At 47.3% G+C, this 16038-nt stretch overlaps 1 protein-coding gene across 6 annotated transcripts in view; it reads right to left on the reverse strand.

Annotated features, from left to right (window-relative positions):
• The window catches only part of LOC119957094 (pancreatic secretory granule membrane major glycoprotein GP2-like), a 265465-nt gene that overhangs the window by 12726 nt on the left and 236701 nt on the right, over positions 1-16038 (reverse strand). For all 6 annotated transcript variants that reach the window (XM_038784780.1, XM_038784779.1, XM_038784783.1 and 3 more), the window contains exons 4-7: positions 13729-13805; positions 13472-13636; positions 9878-10120; positions 7126-7208 (exon numbers count right to left, since the gene is read on the reverse strand). In XM_038784780.1, coding sequence (XP_038640708.1) covers positions 7126-7208; positions 9878-10120; positions 13472-13636; positions 13729-13805 — 568 coding nt within the window. The remainder of the gene's footprint in view (positions 1-7125; positions 7209-9877; positions 10121-13471; positions 13637-13728; positions 13806-16038) is intronic.

A 16038-nucleotide genomic window follows, 5' to 3' on the forward strand; every position in this document is an offset into this window, starting at 1 on the left:
CTCCCTCTCAATAGAACATAGAACATTACAGCGCAGTACGGGCCCTTCGGCCCTCGATGTTGCGCCGACCTGTGAAACCACCTGAAGCCTATCTGACCTACACTATTCCATTTTCATCCATATGTCTATCCAGTAACTACTTAAATGCCCTTAAAGTTGGCGAGTCTACTACTGTTGCAGGCAGGACGTTCCACACCCCTACTACTCTCTGAGTAAAGAAACTGCCTCTGACATCTGTCCTATATCTACCTATCCACATGTCACTCTTTGCTACGATCATACAGTAACCTCGCCCGATTTGGAGAGCATTTACCAAGACAAAAGAAGGGTCTGCCTTTCTTGTCGATTTACCCCACAGCCTATGACGTCAGTCGAGACTTGTGTCACCCCACATGACCCTTTCTGTCAACGAAGGCTACAGTGCCAAGTCCTTGGGATTTCTGGCAGCTGCACTACGAGGACAAGCTGATCTTTTCCTTAATGATAGTCAAACCCTACCCGCAGGCACTTTAGAATATTTTAAACGCCCATTTGTCCACATTGGCACACTGCACCATCATCATTGCAAGAAGATAGTCTCCAATCCAGACGAGAACACAGGATGAAGATCTTCAGTATAATTTTTGGACTTTCTGGACTATTTAGCCTCAATGGCCACTCGGTAGTAAAAAAACGAACTAAATGAGACCTGCCTTCCAATACCTATTTACATATGTCATATCTTTACGCCGAAAAATTGAATATTAGCAAGTGTTGGGTTTGCACCCACATTCCTGTCCATTCAAGGGAAGGAATACCTCTCCAATCCCTCCCCTTTCATACCGCAGAGACAGTTCAATGGATTTAACAACAAAATCAAACAGGCATCAGGGGAGATAGAGGGGGAATATGAAAATATGGAGATCTGCTGGCTATGACATGACTAAATTTTCAGCTTTGTATCAACCTACCTATAATCATGCCTTAACTCCACCCTCCCTCACTGTCCACTCATATAATGTTCAAGGTTCCATATGTTTTAATAAATCAGGGAAAGGAAAGTTAATGGGGCAAAGTAGGTGCAACCTACCAATACAATCCCCTGGATAACATCAGCTGATGATTTTACAGCCTACAATGGAACCTATTTCATATGCGGCACTAAAGCATATCCGTGGCTCCCCATTGATTGGACAGGGTCCTGCTTTTTGGGATATGTCATACCCCAAATGCATCATCGACCCACCCTTAAGCACCCTTAAGCACTCCCCCTCGCGAGCAAAAAGAACAATTTCTAAAACGGAACGGGCAAGGCATGAACGAACTGATCTACATGGCCTCAGCATTGGAACATCTGGCAAACGTAATGGCAACAGAAGCCAGGGACACTAGACAGGCACTGGCCGAGGTCTCAGCTGAGCTAGTGGCTGTCCGGACCGTGGCATTACAAAATCGACTGGCTTTGGATTATCTGTTAGCCTTGCAGGGAGGAACGTGTGCTATCATAGGCCAAGAGTGCTGTACTTACATTCCAGATGGCTCTGAAAATATCACAAACCTGGCCGACCATATTAGGAAACAGGCTGCTCAAATTCAGGAAATTGGCAGCGAATTTCACGACTATAACCCGCCGGGTTGGCTAGGGTGATTGGGTCATGGATTATTTGATTGGATCTTTAAGGCCTTTTTTCTACTTCTACTAATGCTATTAGGGATAGGATTGCTTTCCTGCTTGTGTAAATGCATTTTCAAACGAATCATGGATATACCTATTTAGCTAGTTGTCATGATATGACAAAGGGGGGGAGTGTAGTATTGTGTGAAGCAAATAATGGCATGATGGGAAAACTAGTCAAGTCTTCTTGGTACAAGTGAATTTAAACTGATTTTCATAAAACCTAAGGCCCAGAATACAGAGACAGCCGAGGTCAGCATGTCTTGGGAACTGGGTGACTCTGAGAGTCTAGATAAGGCTTGGAGCTAGAAGTAGTCTTTATACATAACAAGCTGAACAACTGTCTCTTTCTGTATGTAAACAACTTCTTCCCTTTCTTAAAACAAAGACAAGAAAATGATATGAAACTCAAGTCCCCTAAAGGTCAGAAGGTGACGCCATTGTAACGATTATTACTTATGTTTTACTTTCAATTCCTGACCAAGCTGTATTCATGTTATCTTGATCCTATAATGTATAAGAACCGCCTTCTTTTTCTGTACTAGCGCAGACTTGGGACGGACTCCGCAGTTTGTAATTGACTGCCTTCCGACTCCAAGTATCAGCCATTTTCTGCTAGCAGTTCTAATTAGTGAATAAAGTTCAGTTTTGCTTATCTAATGAATGCTGTTTGAATTTCTCTATCACAGTCAAGACGCGGGGAAAATATAAAATACAACACCGGAACTCAATCCCTCTACCAATAAAGGCCAACACACCATAGGCCTTCTTCACAACCCTATCAACCTGGGTGGCAACTTTCAGGGATCTATGTACATGGACACCGAGATCCCTCTGCTATTCCACACTACCAAGAATTTTACCATTAGCCAAATATTCCGCATTCCTGTTATTCTTTCCAAAGTGAATCACCTCACACTTCTCCACATTAAACTCCATTTGCCACCTCTCAGCCCAGATCTGCAGCTTATGTATGTCCCTCTGTAACCTGCAACATCCTTCCGCACTGTCTACAACTCCACCAACTTTAGTGTCATCTGCAAATTTACTCACCCATCCTTCTGCGCCCTCCTCTAGGTCATTTACAAAAATGACAAACAGCAACGGCCCCAGAACAGATCCTTGTGGTACGCCACTCGTAACTGAACTCCATTCTGAACATTTCCCATCAACCACCACCCTCTGTCTTCTTTCAACTAGCCAATTTCTGATCCACATCTCTAAATCACCCTCAATCCCCAGCCTCCGTATTTTCTGCAATGGCCGACCGTGGGGAACCTTATCAAACGCTTTACTGAAATCCATATACACCACATCAACTGCTCTACCCTCGTCTACCTGTTCAGTCACCTTCTCAAATAACTCGATAAGGTTTGTGAGGCATGACCTCCCCTTCACAAAACCATGCTGACTATCCCTAATCATATTATTCCTATCTAGATGATTATAAATCATATCTTTTATAATCCTCTCCAAGACTTTACCCACAACAGACATTAGGCTCACCGGCCTATATTTACCGGGGTTATCTCTACTCCCCTTCTTGAACAAAGGGACCACATTTGCTATCCTCCAGTCCTCTGGCACTAATCCTGTAGCCAATGATGACATAAAAATCAAAGCCAAAGGCTCAGCAATCTCTTCCCTGGCTTCCCAGAGAATCCTAGGATAAATCCCATCCGGCCCCGGGGACTTATCTATTTTCACCTTGTCCAGAATTGCCAACACTTCTTCCCTACGCACCTCAATGCCATCTATTCTAATAGCCTGCATCTCAGCATTCTCCTCCACAACATTATCTTTTTCCTGAGTGAATACTGATGAAAAGTATTCATTTAGTATCTCGCTTATCTCCTCAGCCTCCACACACAACTTCCCACCACTGTCCTTGACTGGCTCTACTCTTACCCTAGTCATTCTTTTATTCCCGACATACCTATAGAAAGCTTTTGGGTTTTCCTTGATCCTACCTGCCAAAGACTTCTCATGTCCCCTCCTTTCTCGTCTTAGCTCTCTCTTTAGATCCTTCCTCGCTTCCCTGTAACTATCAAGCGCCCCAACTGAAACTTCACGCTTCATCTTCACATAGGCCTCCTTTTTCCTCTTGACAAGAGATTCCACTTCTTTGGTAAACCACGGTTCCCTCGCTCAACCCCTTCCTCCCTACCTGACTGGTACGTACTGATCAAGAACACGCAATAGCTGTTCCTTGAACAAGCTCCACATATCCAGTGTGCCCAACCCTTGCAGCCTACTTCTCCAACCTACACATCCTAAGTCATGTCTAATGGCATCATAATTGCCCTTCCCCCAGCTATAACTCTTGCCCTGCGGGGTATACTTATCCCTTTCCATCACTAATGTAAAGGTCACCGAATTGTGGTCACTGTCTCCAAAGTGTTCACCTACCTCCAGATCTAACACCTGGCCTGGTTCATTACCCAAAACCAAATCCAATGTGGCCTCACCTCTTGTTGGCCTGTCAACATATTGTGTCAGGAAACCCTCCTGCACACATTGTACAAAGAACGACCCATCTAATGTACTCGAACTATATCTTTTCCAGTCAATATTTGGAAAGTTAAAGTCTCCCATAACAACTACCCTGTTACTTTCGCTCTTTTCCAGAATCATCTTCACCATCCTATCCTCTACATCTCTAGAACTATTAGGTGGCCTATAGAAAACTCCCAGCAGGATGACCTCTCCTTTCCTGTTTCTAACCTCAGCCCATACTACCTCGGAAGAAGAGTCCCCATCTTGCATCCTTTCTGCCACCGTAATACTGTCCTTGACTAGCAGCGCCACACCTCCCCCTCTTTTGTCCCCTTCTCTGAGCTTACTAAAACACCTGAACCCCGGAACCTGCAACAACCATTCCTGTCCCTGCTCTATCCATGTCTCTAAAATGGCCACAACATCGAAGTCCCAGGTACCAACCCATGCTGCCAGTTCCCCTACCTTATTTTGTATACTCCTGGCATTGAAGTAGACACACTTCAAACCACCTACCTGAACACTGGCACCCTCCTGCGAAGTCAAATCTGTGCTCCTGACCTCTATACTCTCAATCTCCCGTACCCCAAAACTACAATCCAGGTTCCCATGCCCCTGCTGAATTAGTTTAAAAGAGCACTAACAAATCTCCCCCCCAGGATATTGGTGCCCCTCAGGTTCAGATGTAGACCATGCTGTCTATAGAGGTCCCAACTTCCCTAGAAAGAGCCCCAGTTATCCAGAAATCTGAATCCCTCCCGCCTGCACCATCCCTGTAGCCACGCGATCTCGATTATCATGCGACCCCTAAATTTCCGTCCCCAAAACATGATTTTATGCGATATCTCATGTATCATGCGAGTCACTTTTTTGGAAATTAATGCCCAAACTAAAACTTCCAAATGGTATCATTGTCTGTGGATTCTGCAGAGTGGATTCTGTTGTGAAAGCTGTTCGCGAATCGAACAGCTTTCCAGCTGGCTTTACTAGCGTTGTTCTGCCACTTGACGTTTCCATTCATAAAAACGGCAAGTAAAACACCCGCGAATTCTGTATCGGAAAAAGACGGCCATGTATTGAATAAACTACCCATATGATCAGGAATACTACTCTTCAGATTTTGACCACAGCATTCTGATGGGAAGATGTTCAGCCACTAGATGTTTCCATTCATGTTTTTCTGAATGGAAACATCAAGTGGCTGAACACAGTGGCGTGCAGAGGTCTGGTGATGCCTGGGGCAAATCTTGATTGTATGCCCCAAAGACTCAAACAAATCGAATACAAGGTCACCAAATAATTAACAGTTTCCAATTCCCCCTCCATCCATTAAAATACTTTCCTGCTTATATTTCATTTCCCCTGCTTCTTAACGTTTGTAAACTGTGCTCAGTCTGACCCACTCCGAGGTAACTGCTGAGACAAGAGAGTTTCGCTCTAGTGGTTAAGATACAATGTCAGTGACACACGGGTGTAGAATCATTATCACGAGTGTTTATAAGGAGACTGGTGGAAAAATTATCCTTTGTCCTTTAAAATAAAATCGTGGCTGGATGCTGCGGGTTAAACCTGCCGTATTTTCTTTAATTCCTTTCCCTAATTGTCATGTTTTACCCTTGAAAGCTGGAATGCTGGGGGTCCCGAGGCCATCTGCGTTTTAATGAGTTACTTCATGTGCCAAAAGTAATTTTGCTGCATTCAACTCGTTCCTGTCTGATCTTGCGACCGTCACGAACGATGAAATTTGCATACCTTTCCAGCCTTGTACTCTGCTGCCTGTGTTTTTGTTGTTGTTAATGTCCTCTCGTTCATTAACCTATTTTCTATGACTCTATAACTGACGGTGGGAGTCCTGGGTTAGAACAAAAGCGGTCGCTTACAAACTGTACTGTAAGTGTTGTTGTTTTGTCAAAGAAGCTCCGTGGCTGCTAACAGAAAAAGAACTCAGCTGAGTTCAAGAGAGTGGCAGAATTCACATTCGCCAATTAATGCCCAGCAGAGTAGCGATTGTGGAGGGTGGTGACTAGTAAAATAAATAACCACTTCAAGGGGAACGGAAGTTCTGTTGAGTTTTTTTGGTGATGTGTCATTGGCTGGGCCAGTTCATTAAGGGAGAACAGACAATATTTGATATGTTGTGACATGAACACTCAATTAGATCATTGAGTTCAAATACTCAAATCACTGTCTTTATGCGAAGCAACCCTCAGAAGGTCCAGCAGTGACACATCAAATCACATCAGTGAGGAGACTCAGGCTCTTACTCCAGCCACTGCCTCTGTTGACACAAAGCAGGCCCACGCCCACAAACTCTCACCAAGTTAGACCCCGGGCGGCAGCAGAATGACAAACTTACTTCCTGCACTTGAAGGAAGCATCACATTTATGATGCTGAAGGAATTTTGTGTAAATCAACGCAAATGGAAACGTCAAGTGGCTGAACATCTTCCCATCAGAAAAAACAGCAAGTAAAACACCCGCGAATTTTGTATCTCGCGTATCATGCGACCCCCCCAAATTTAGGTTACAATTTAGGTCTTCAAAAGTCGCATGACACGCGAGTATATACGGTAGGTTCTTTACCCAGAGAGTAGTGGGGGCATGGAATGCACTGCCTGTGGAAGTAGTTGAGTCGGAAACGTTAGGGACCTTCAAGCGGCTATTGGATAGGTACATGGATTAGGGTAGAATAATGGAGTGTAGATTAACTTCTTCTTCAGGGCAGCACGGTAGCATTGTGGATAGCACAATTGCTTCACAGCTCCAGGGTCCCAGGTTCGATTCCGGCTTGGGTCACTGTCTGTGTGGAGTCTGCACATCCTCCCCGTGTGCGTGGGTTTCCTCCGGGTACTCCGGTTTCCTCCCACAGTCCAAAGATGTGCAGGTTGGGTGGATTGGCCATGAAAAATTGCCCTTAGTGTCCAAAATTCTATGATTAACCTAGGACAAAAGTTTGGCACAACATTGTTTCTTACCTCCAGCATGACTTTCTGCATCGATTGAAGATCAAACTCTCCCAGCAATGTGATCACCAGTTGAAACTGTTTGCCACCCATTCCTAAAGACAACAATCATAGCTTTAGAAGGTTAAACTCACTGAGCACAGCTCCCAGGAGGAACTGGGGCCTGGCCATTCATAGACCATACAGTGCAGAAGGAGGCCATTCGGCCCATCGAGTCTGCACCGACCCATTTAAGTCCTCACTTCCACCCAGTCCCCGTAACCGAATAGCCCCTCCTAACGTTTTGGACACTAAGGGCAATTTTATGGCTAATCCACCTAACCTGCACATCTTTGGACTGTGGGAGGAAACCGGAGCACCCGGAGGAAACCCACGCAGACACGGGGAGAACGTGCAGACTCCGCACAGACAGTGACCCAGCGGGGAATCGAACCTGGGACCCTGGAGCTGTGAAGCCACAGTGCTAATCACTTGTGCTACAGTGCTGCCCTATTCTTCCCTCTATTTCATGTTGCCCACTCAATGTTACCATTGCCTCTTTCCTCTCCCCCATTCCATATCCTGTTTACTCTCTCTTTATCTCGATATTGTGTCTACTATCTACTCTCTGTGTCACATCCTCCTGACTCCCGTCCAAATTAATAACAACATCAGGATTTTGAGCAAGATCATTGAGTCCATCAGGACAGCTCTGCTGAATCAGGACTGGTCATTGTGGATCTAACACCACTTTCCTGCCTATTCCCGATAATCTCGTCAATCCCAAATCAGTACCTCATCTCTCACTCTTTGTTCCTCCTTCAATTGCTGTTTCTCTCTCCCTTCTCCCTGTAACAGGAGGGAGAGAAATACAGAAAGATAGAGAGAATGTGTGTGAGAGAGAGAAATACAGCAAGATAGAGAGAATGTGTGTGAGAGAGAGAAATACAGCAAGATAGAGAGAATGTGTGTGAGAGAGAGAGTGATACAGCAAGATAGAGAGAATGTGTGTGAGAGAGAGAGACAGCAAGATAGAGAGAATGTGTGGGAGAGAGACTGATACAACAAGATAGATAGAATGAGTGTGAGAGAGAAAGATACCGAAAGGTAGAGAGAATGTGAGAGAGAAATACAGCAAGATAGTGAGAATTTGAGAGAGAGAAATAAAGTAAGATGGAGAGAATGTGTGTGAGAGAGAAAAATACAGCAAGTTAGAGAGAATAAGTGTGAGAGAGAGTGAAACAGCAAGATAGAGAGATTGAGTGTGTGAGAGAGAAATGCAGCAAGACAGAATGAGTGTGAGAGAGAGTAATACAGCAAGATAGAGAGAAAGTGTGAGAGAGAGAAATACAGCAAGATAGAATGAGTGTGAGAGAGAAAGATACAGCAAGATAGAGAGAATGTGCGTGAGAGAGGAAAATACAGCAAGAATGAGAGAATGTGTGGGAGAGAGAAATACAGCAAGATAGAGAGAATGTGCGAGAGAGAGAAATACAGCAAGGTAGAATGAGTGGGAGAGAGAAAGATACAGCAAGATAGAGAGAATGTGTGTGAGAGAGAGAAATACAGCAAGATAGAGAGAATGTGCGTGAGAGAGAGAGAAATACAGCAAGATAGAGAGAGTGTGTGAGAGAGAGAGAAATACAGCAAGATAGAGAGAATGTGTGGGAGAGAGAGAGAAAATACAGCAAGATAGAGAGAGTGTGTGAGAGAGAGAGAAATACAGCAAGATAGAGAGAATGTGCGTGAGAGAGGAAAATACAGCAAGAATGAGAGAATGTGTGGGAGAGAGAGAAATACAGCAAGATAGAGAGAATGTGTGAGAGAGAGAGTGATACAGCAAGATAGAGAGAACGTGAGAGAGAGAGAAATACAGCAAGATAGAGAGAATGTGTGGGAGAGAGAAAAATACAGCAAGATAGAGATAATGTGTGTGAGAGAGAGAGATACAGCAAGATAGAGAGAATGTGAGATAGAGAAATACAGCAAGATAGAGAGAATGTGAGAGAGCGAGAAATACAGCATGATAGAATGTGTGTGAGAGAGAGAATTACAGCAAGATGGAATGAGTGTGAGGGAGAAATACAGCAAGAATGAGAGAATGTGTGTGAGAGAGAGAAATACAGCAAGATGGAGAGAATGTGTGTGAGAGAGAGAAATACAGCAAGATAGAGAGAACGCGAGAGAGAGAGATATACAGCAAGACAGAGAGAATGTGTGTGAGAGCCTCACTCCATCCCACTCCCCTCACTCACTCACTCCATCCCACTCCCTCACTCACTCCATCCCACTCCCCTCACTCACTCCATCCCACTCCCCTCACTCACTCGATCCCACTCCCCTCACTCACTCTATCCCACTCCCCTCACTCACTCTATCCCACTCCCCTCACTCACTCCATCCCACTCCCCTCACTCACTCCATTCCACTCCCCTCACTCACATCACTCCATCCCACTCCCCTCACTCACTCACTCCATCCCACTACCCTCACTCACTCCATCCCACTCCCCTCACTCACTCCATCCGCTACCCTCACTCACTCCATCCCACTCCCTTCACTCACTCCATCCCATTCCCTCACTCACTCCATCCCATTCCCTCACTCACTCCATCCCACTCCCCTCATTCACTCCATTCCACTCCCCTCACTCACTCACTCCATCTCATTCCCTCACTCACTCCCTGCAGAATAATAAAAGCCACTCTCTCAGTTGGAGATTTGATGATTGCTCTGGGAATTTTCCGGGGAAGTTTGAGTTTAAAACCCCTCCGGATGCTGATACCTGACGATGGTGATGTCGGATTTGGGACAATCATCGAAGATGCAACTTGTGGCGGAGTGGTCTCTGGCTTGGGTGGCGGAGTGGTCTCTGGCGTGGGTGGCAGAGTGGTCTCTGGTGTGGGTGGCAGAGTGGTCTCTGGTGTGGGTGGCAGAGTGGTCTCTGGTGCGGGTGGCAGAGTGGTCTCTGGTGTGGGTGGCAGAGTGGTCTCTGGTGTGGGTGGCAGAGTTGGAACGACAGCTTGAACTGGAAATAAGGGACATAAAGACGGGAGAATGAGTGAGGACAAAATCCCAACATCAAAGCAAAATAAAGAAAGTGCCGGGAATCTGAAGTCTTTCCAGAAGCTTCTGGAAAGACTCAGTACATCTGGGAACATCTGTGTAGCGAGGAACAGAGAGCCTTGCAGATTGAGAAACTGTTGTCATCCGAGGGCCAGAAGCCGACAAGGTTAACTCTGTTCCTCACCACAGACACTGCCAGACATGCTGAGTATTTTATATTCTTCTCCACAATCACCAAACTCCACTTCAAACCATTGCTAGAATTCAGCATATGAGAGAGAGGAGGTAAAACAGCCTCCGCAATCATTTAAATGTGACTCCTACCCAGACTGGTCCCCACACGGGACAGTCCACATCCTCCTGACCCCACAACAGACTCCTCCACCCCTCAGTAAGCCCCCCCCACCATGGTATTCCCCAAACCCGACCCCCAGAGTTGGGGCCTATTTTGTGATCCATGGATTGTGCCCCCCAGATCCCTCTGTGCCTCAGAGCTCTGCAATCTCTTACCATTTCCATAATCAGCTTCTTTATTATTCTTCCTGTCAAAATGGACACTTTCCCAAGTTATACTCCATTTTCCAGGTGATTTTTGCCCCCACATTTACCCTCTCGATGTCCCTTTATACCCTCCTTACGTCCTCTTCACAATTTACTGTCCTTCCTATCATTGTGTCATCAGCAAAGTTAGTGAGCAGACATTCAGCCCCTTCATCCGAGTCCCTATCTCCATGTTCCTGAAATATCCTCAGTGACTCAGCTTCCACAGGCCCTGGGATAGAGAATTCCAAAGTCACATCCCTGTGATTTTATCATTTTTAAACCCTCACTCCCCCTCGGCCCTAATTGGCTTCCCCTTATTTTGGGTTTTTGCCCTGTGGTTCTGGATTCCCCGGGCAGGGGAAACAGCTCAGCCGCATCGACCCTGTCTCTCCATTTCAGTGTGGTTTAGGTTGCAGTGTGAGCTCAGTCACATTCCCACCTGGATGAAAAGGTTTTCCCTCAAATCCCCTCGAAATCTCCTGCCCCTTACCTTAGATCGATGCCCCCCGGTTACCCCTCAACTGAGGGGAAAAGTACCTCCCTATCCACCCTGTCCATGTCCCTCATAATTCTGTCCAAGTCACTCAGCTCCCTCCTCAGCCTTCTCTGCTCCAGAGAAAACATTCCCAGCCTATCCAGTCTCTCTCGATAGCTGAAACGTTGCAGCCCAGGCAACATCCTGGTCAGGTTCCTCTGCACCCTCTCTAATGCACTCACTGCTATAGTGTGCTGACCAGAACTGTACACAATACTCTAGCTGTGGCCTAACCAGCGTTTTATACAGCCCCAGCATAACCTCCCTGCTCTTATATTCTGTGCCTGGGTTAATAAAGGCAAGTATCCCATAGACCTTGTTAACCACCTTATATATCATCCTGCTGCCTTTAGGGACATATGGACCTGCACAGCCAGATCCCTCTGTACTTCCTGAGGTCTTACCATTCATTGTATGTTCCCTCCCCTTCTTATTCCTCCCAATAGGCATCACCTCACACTTTTCAGGGTTAAATTCCATTTGCCTCTGTTCTGCCCATCTAACCAGACTGTCTCCTGGGCTGGCAGGACGGACGTATGAGGAGAGATTGAGTCGGTTAGGATTGCATTCTCTGGAGTTCAGGATTAAATTCTAACAGGACTGGACAGGGTAGATGCAGGAAGGATGTTCCCGATGGTGGGGGTGAACCAGGGGTCACAGTCTGAGGATACAAAGAACAACACAGCACAGGAACAGGCCCTTCAGCCCTCCAAGCCCATACTGGTCATGATACTATCCTTGGCCAAAACCCTCAGCACATCCTAGTCCGGCGGCATCGGCCATTTCGGACAGAGATGAGGAGAAATATCTTCACCCAGAGAGTGGAATTCATTATCACAGGAAGTAGTTGAGGCAAAACATTGGATGTTTTCAAGAAGCAGTTAGATATCGCTCTCATGCCGAAGTGGATCAAAGGATATGGGGGAAAGCGGGATTAGGCTATTGAGTTGGGTGATTAGCCACGGCCATAATGAATGGTGGAGCAGGCTCGAAGGGCCGAATGGCCTCCTCCTGCTCCTATTTTCCAGGTTTCTTTGACCAGCTCCTCGATATCGTCTTGTAATCTAAGGCTTTCCTTCTCTCATTCTTCAAAACTGTCACGAATTCTTGTCCAGTTTCCACAATCTCTCTGCATAAGAGACAGGCCAGACATCCCAGGAACAAGTCTGGTGAACCTTTGGAAAACTCCAGCTTTGGGAATAAAATCCTTCCTTAGGTAAGGGAACCAAAACTACACACACTGCTCCAGAGCACACTGCTCTGGTCTTACCAGAGTTCAATAAATTTGAAGCAAGACTTGGCGACTCCTGCAGGGAATTCTCTGGCCATAATGTCTAACATTCCTTTAGCTTCCTAATTGCTCGTTGTAAATGCACGATAGCTCTCAGTGCCTTATTGACGAGGGCTCCCAGATCCCTTTGTACATCTACACTTTCTAATCTCGCACCATTTAAAAAATAACCCACACACCTGTTCCTCCCACAAAATCGTCACCTCACATTTTCTACGGTATATTCCATCTCCCATGTTCTTGCCAACTCACTAAATCTGCCCAAATCCCCGTGAAGCCACTTTGCATCTTCCTCACAACTCACATTCCCACTCACGTTGTGCCTTTCACAATCTTGGAAAGGTTACATTGATCTATATTGTCAACAGCTGGGGCCCTGAGTACTGATCCTTGTGGGCCCCACTCGTCAGAGGCTGTCAATGTGAGAATGGGCCCTTTATTCCCACTCTCTGTTTTCAGCCTGTTAACCAATCCTTAATCTGTATCAGTATCTTGCCTCCTATCCCATTGCTGTAGTTTGTTGACCAACCTCCTGTTGGTGACTTTATCAAAAGCCTTCTGAAAATACAGGAACTCTACATTCCCCTTTATCAATTCTGTCAGTAACATCCTCAAAACACCCCCAACATGTTCGTCCAACATCTTTCCCCACATTAACCCATGTCGACTGTGTCCAATCAGATCATCATTATCCAAGTGTCCATTTCTCACATCCTTCCGAATTGATTTGAGTGTTTCCCCTCCGACTGCAGCAAGGTTACTGAATTGGGAAAGGGTTACAAAGGAGATATACGAGTGTCTGATTCAGTTACCGTCGCTGGAAATTACACTTTGGGTTTCAGTCCCTTACAGCAGGGAGGCTCTGATGTAACTTTGTCATCGCTGCTGCTGACCTGGGACATCCCAGAATTACCCATTTACTCCATTTAAAAACCCCAATGTACCTGTGCAGTAAGCGAGATTACAGAAGGGAGTCTTCACCAAGTAATAAACAAAGTAATTGCTGCACTGTTTGATCTTTATTTCCACACTCCAGAGACAGGGATTTCCACTCCAGTGAAAACACACTTTCCTCGTCACTTCCCCATCATCCGGAATGGGATGAGTGCCTGAAATGAGGGATAGAAAGAGTGAAAAGTGTATCCAGTGTCAATATGTTGGACAGTCAATGGAAATCTGAGATAATAGATTCTGAAATTACCGTTTAACCAGCCCGGGGCGTGTGTGGAGCAGCTCTCCTCTGGGACAACTTCATCAGGAATGGTCGATTCACCAGAACTGAAAGAACAATCACACAGTCAGTCGCTGGAATGGGGAAATCAAAATAAAATGAAGCTGGAATTACTCAGCTGGGCAGGCAGCCTGTGTGGAGAGAAACAGAATTAACCTTTCTGTTTGTGATGTCCCTTCGTCAGGACAGAGGAGTTATCACAACACCAAACATTAACTCAGATTCTCTCCACAGAAGCTGACTGAGCTGCTGAGTATTTGCAGCATGTTGTGTTTCCATTTCACATTGTATTCAGGAGGACGTGTGTGAAATGTGCAATGGGTGGGAAAGACATGGGATATTCCCGGGAGCGGGAGAGAGAGGGAGAGACGGAGATATTCCCGGGAGCTGGAGAGAGAGGGAGAGACGGAGATATTCCCGGGAGCGGGAGAGAGCGGGAGAGACGGGGATATTCCCGGGAGCGGGAGAGAGAGGGAGAGACGGAGATATTCCCGGGAGAGTCGGTGATATTCCAGGGAGCGGGAGAGAGAGAGAGACGGGGATATTCCCGGGAGCGGGAGAGAGAGATGGAGATATTCCCGGGAGCAGGAGAGAGAGAGAGAGATGGAGATATTCCCGGGAGCGGGAGAGAGAGAGAGATAGAGAAACGGGGATATTCCCGGGAGAGGGAGAGAGAGAGAGACAGGGATATTCCCGGGAGTGGGAGAGAGACAGAGAGAGAGAGAGAGACGGAGATCTTTCCGGGAGCGGGAGAGAGAGAGACGGGGATATTCCCGTGAGCGGGAGAGAGAGATGGAGATATTCCCGGAAGCAGGAGAGAGAGAGAGAAATGGAGATATTCCCGGGAGCAAGGGAGAGAGAGAGAGATGGAGATATTCCCGGGAGCGGGAGAGAGAGAGAGAGAGACGGGGATATTCCCGGGAGCGGGAGAGAGAGAGAGAGACGGAGATATTCCCAGGAGCGGGAGAGACAGAGAGAAAGAGACAGGGACAATCCCAGGAGCGGGAGAGAGAGAGACGGGGATATTCCCGGGAGTGGGAGAGAGAGAGAGACGGGGATATTCCCGTGAGCGGGAGAGAGAGAAAGACGGGGTTATTCCCGGGAGCGGGAGAGAGAGAGAGACGGAGATATTCCCGGGAGCAGGAGAGAGAGAGAGAGAGATGGAGATATTCCCGGGAGCGGGAGAGAGAGAGGGAGAGAGAGAGACGGGGATATTCCCGGGGATGTGAGAGAGAGAGACAGGGATATTCCCGGGAGCGGGAGAGAGAGACAGAGACGGGGCTATTCCCGGGAGTGGGAGAGAGAGATGAAGATATTCCAGGGAGCAGGAGAGAGAGAGAGAGATGGAGATATTCCCGGGAGAGAGAGAGAGAGAGAGAGAGACGGGGATATTCCCGGGAGCGGGAGAGAGAGAGAGACGGAGATATTCCCGGGAGCGGGAGAGAGAGAGAGAGAGAGAGAGAGAGACGGGGATATTCCCGGGAGCGGGAGAGAGAGAGAGAGAGAGAGAGACGGAGATATTCCCGGGAGCGGGAGAGAAAGAGACAGAGAGAGAGAGAAGGAGATATTCCCGGGAGTGGGAGAGAGAGATGGAGATATTCCCGGGAGAGGGCGAGAGAGAGAGACAGGGATATTCCCGGGAGTGGGAGAGAGAGAGAGAGAGAGAGAGAGACGGAGATATTCCCGGGAGCGGGAGAGAGAGAGAGACGGGGATATTCCCGGGAGCGGGAGAGAGAGAGATGGGGATATTCCCGGGAGTGGGATAGAGAGATGGAGATATTCCAGGGAGCAGGAGAGAGAGAGAGAGATGGACATATTCCCGGGAGCGGGAGAGAGAGAGAGAGAGATGGGGATATTCCCGGGAGAGGGAGAGAGAGAGAGACAGGGATATTCCCGGGAGCGGGAGAGACGGGGATATTCCCGGGAGCGGGGGAGAGAGAGAGACGGGGATATTCCCGGGAGTGGGAGAGAGAGAGAGAGAGACGGGGATATTCCCGGGAGCGGGGGAGAGAGAGAGACGGGGATATTCCCGGGAGCGGGAGAGAGAGAGAGAGAGAGAGACGGGGATATTCCCGGGAGCAGGAGAGAGAGACAGACGGGGATATTCCCCGGAGCGGGAGAGAGAGAGAGAGAGAGAGATGGAGATATTCCCGGGAGCGGGAGAGAGAGAGAGAGAGATAGAGAGACGGGGATATTCCCGGGAGAGGGAGAGAGGCAGGGATATTCCCGGGAGTGGGAGAGAGACAGAGAGAGAGAGAGAGACGGAGATATTTCCGGGAG

Source organism: Scyliorhinus canicula, chromosome 25, assembly GCF_902713615.1.
Source record: "Scyliorhinus canicula chromosome 25, sScyCan1.1, whole genome shotgun sequence".
Taxonomy (NCBI): domain Eukaryota; kingdom Metazoa; phylum Chordata; class Chondrichthyes; order Carcharhiniformes; family Scyliorhinidae; genus Scyliorhinus; species Scyliorhinus canicula.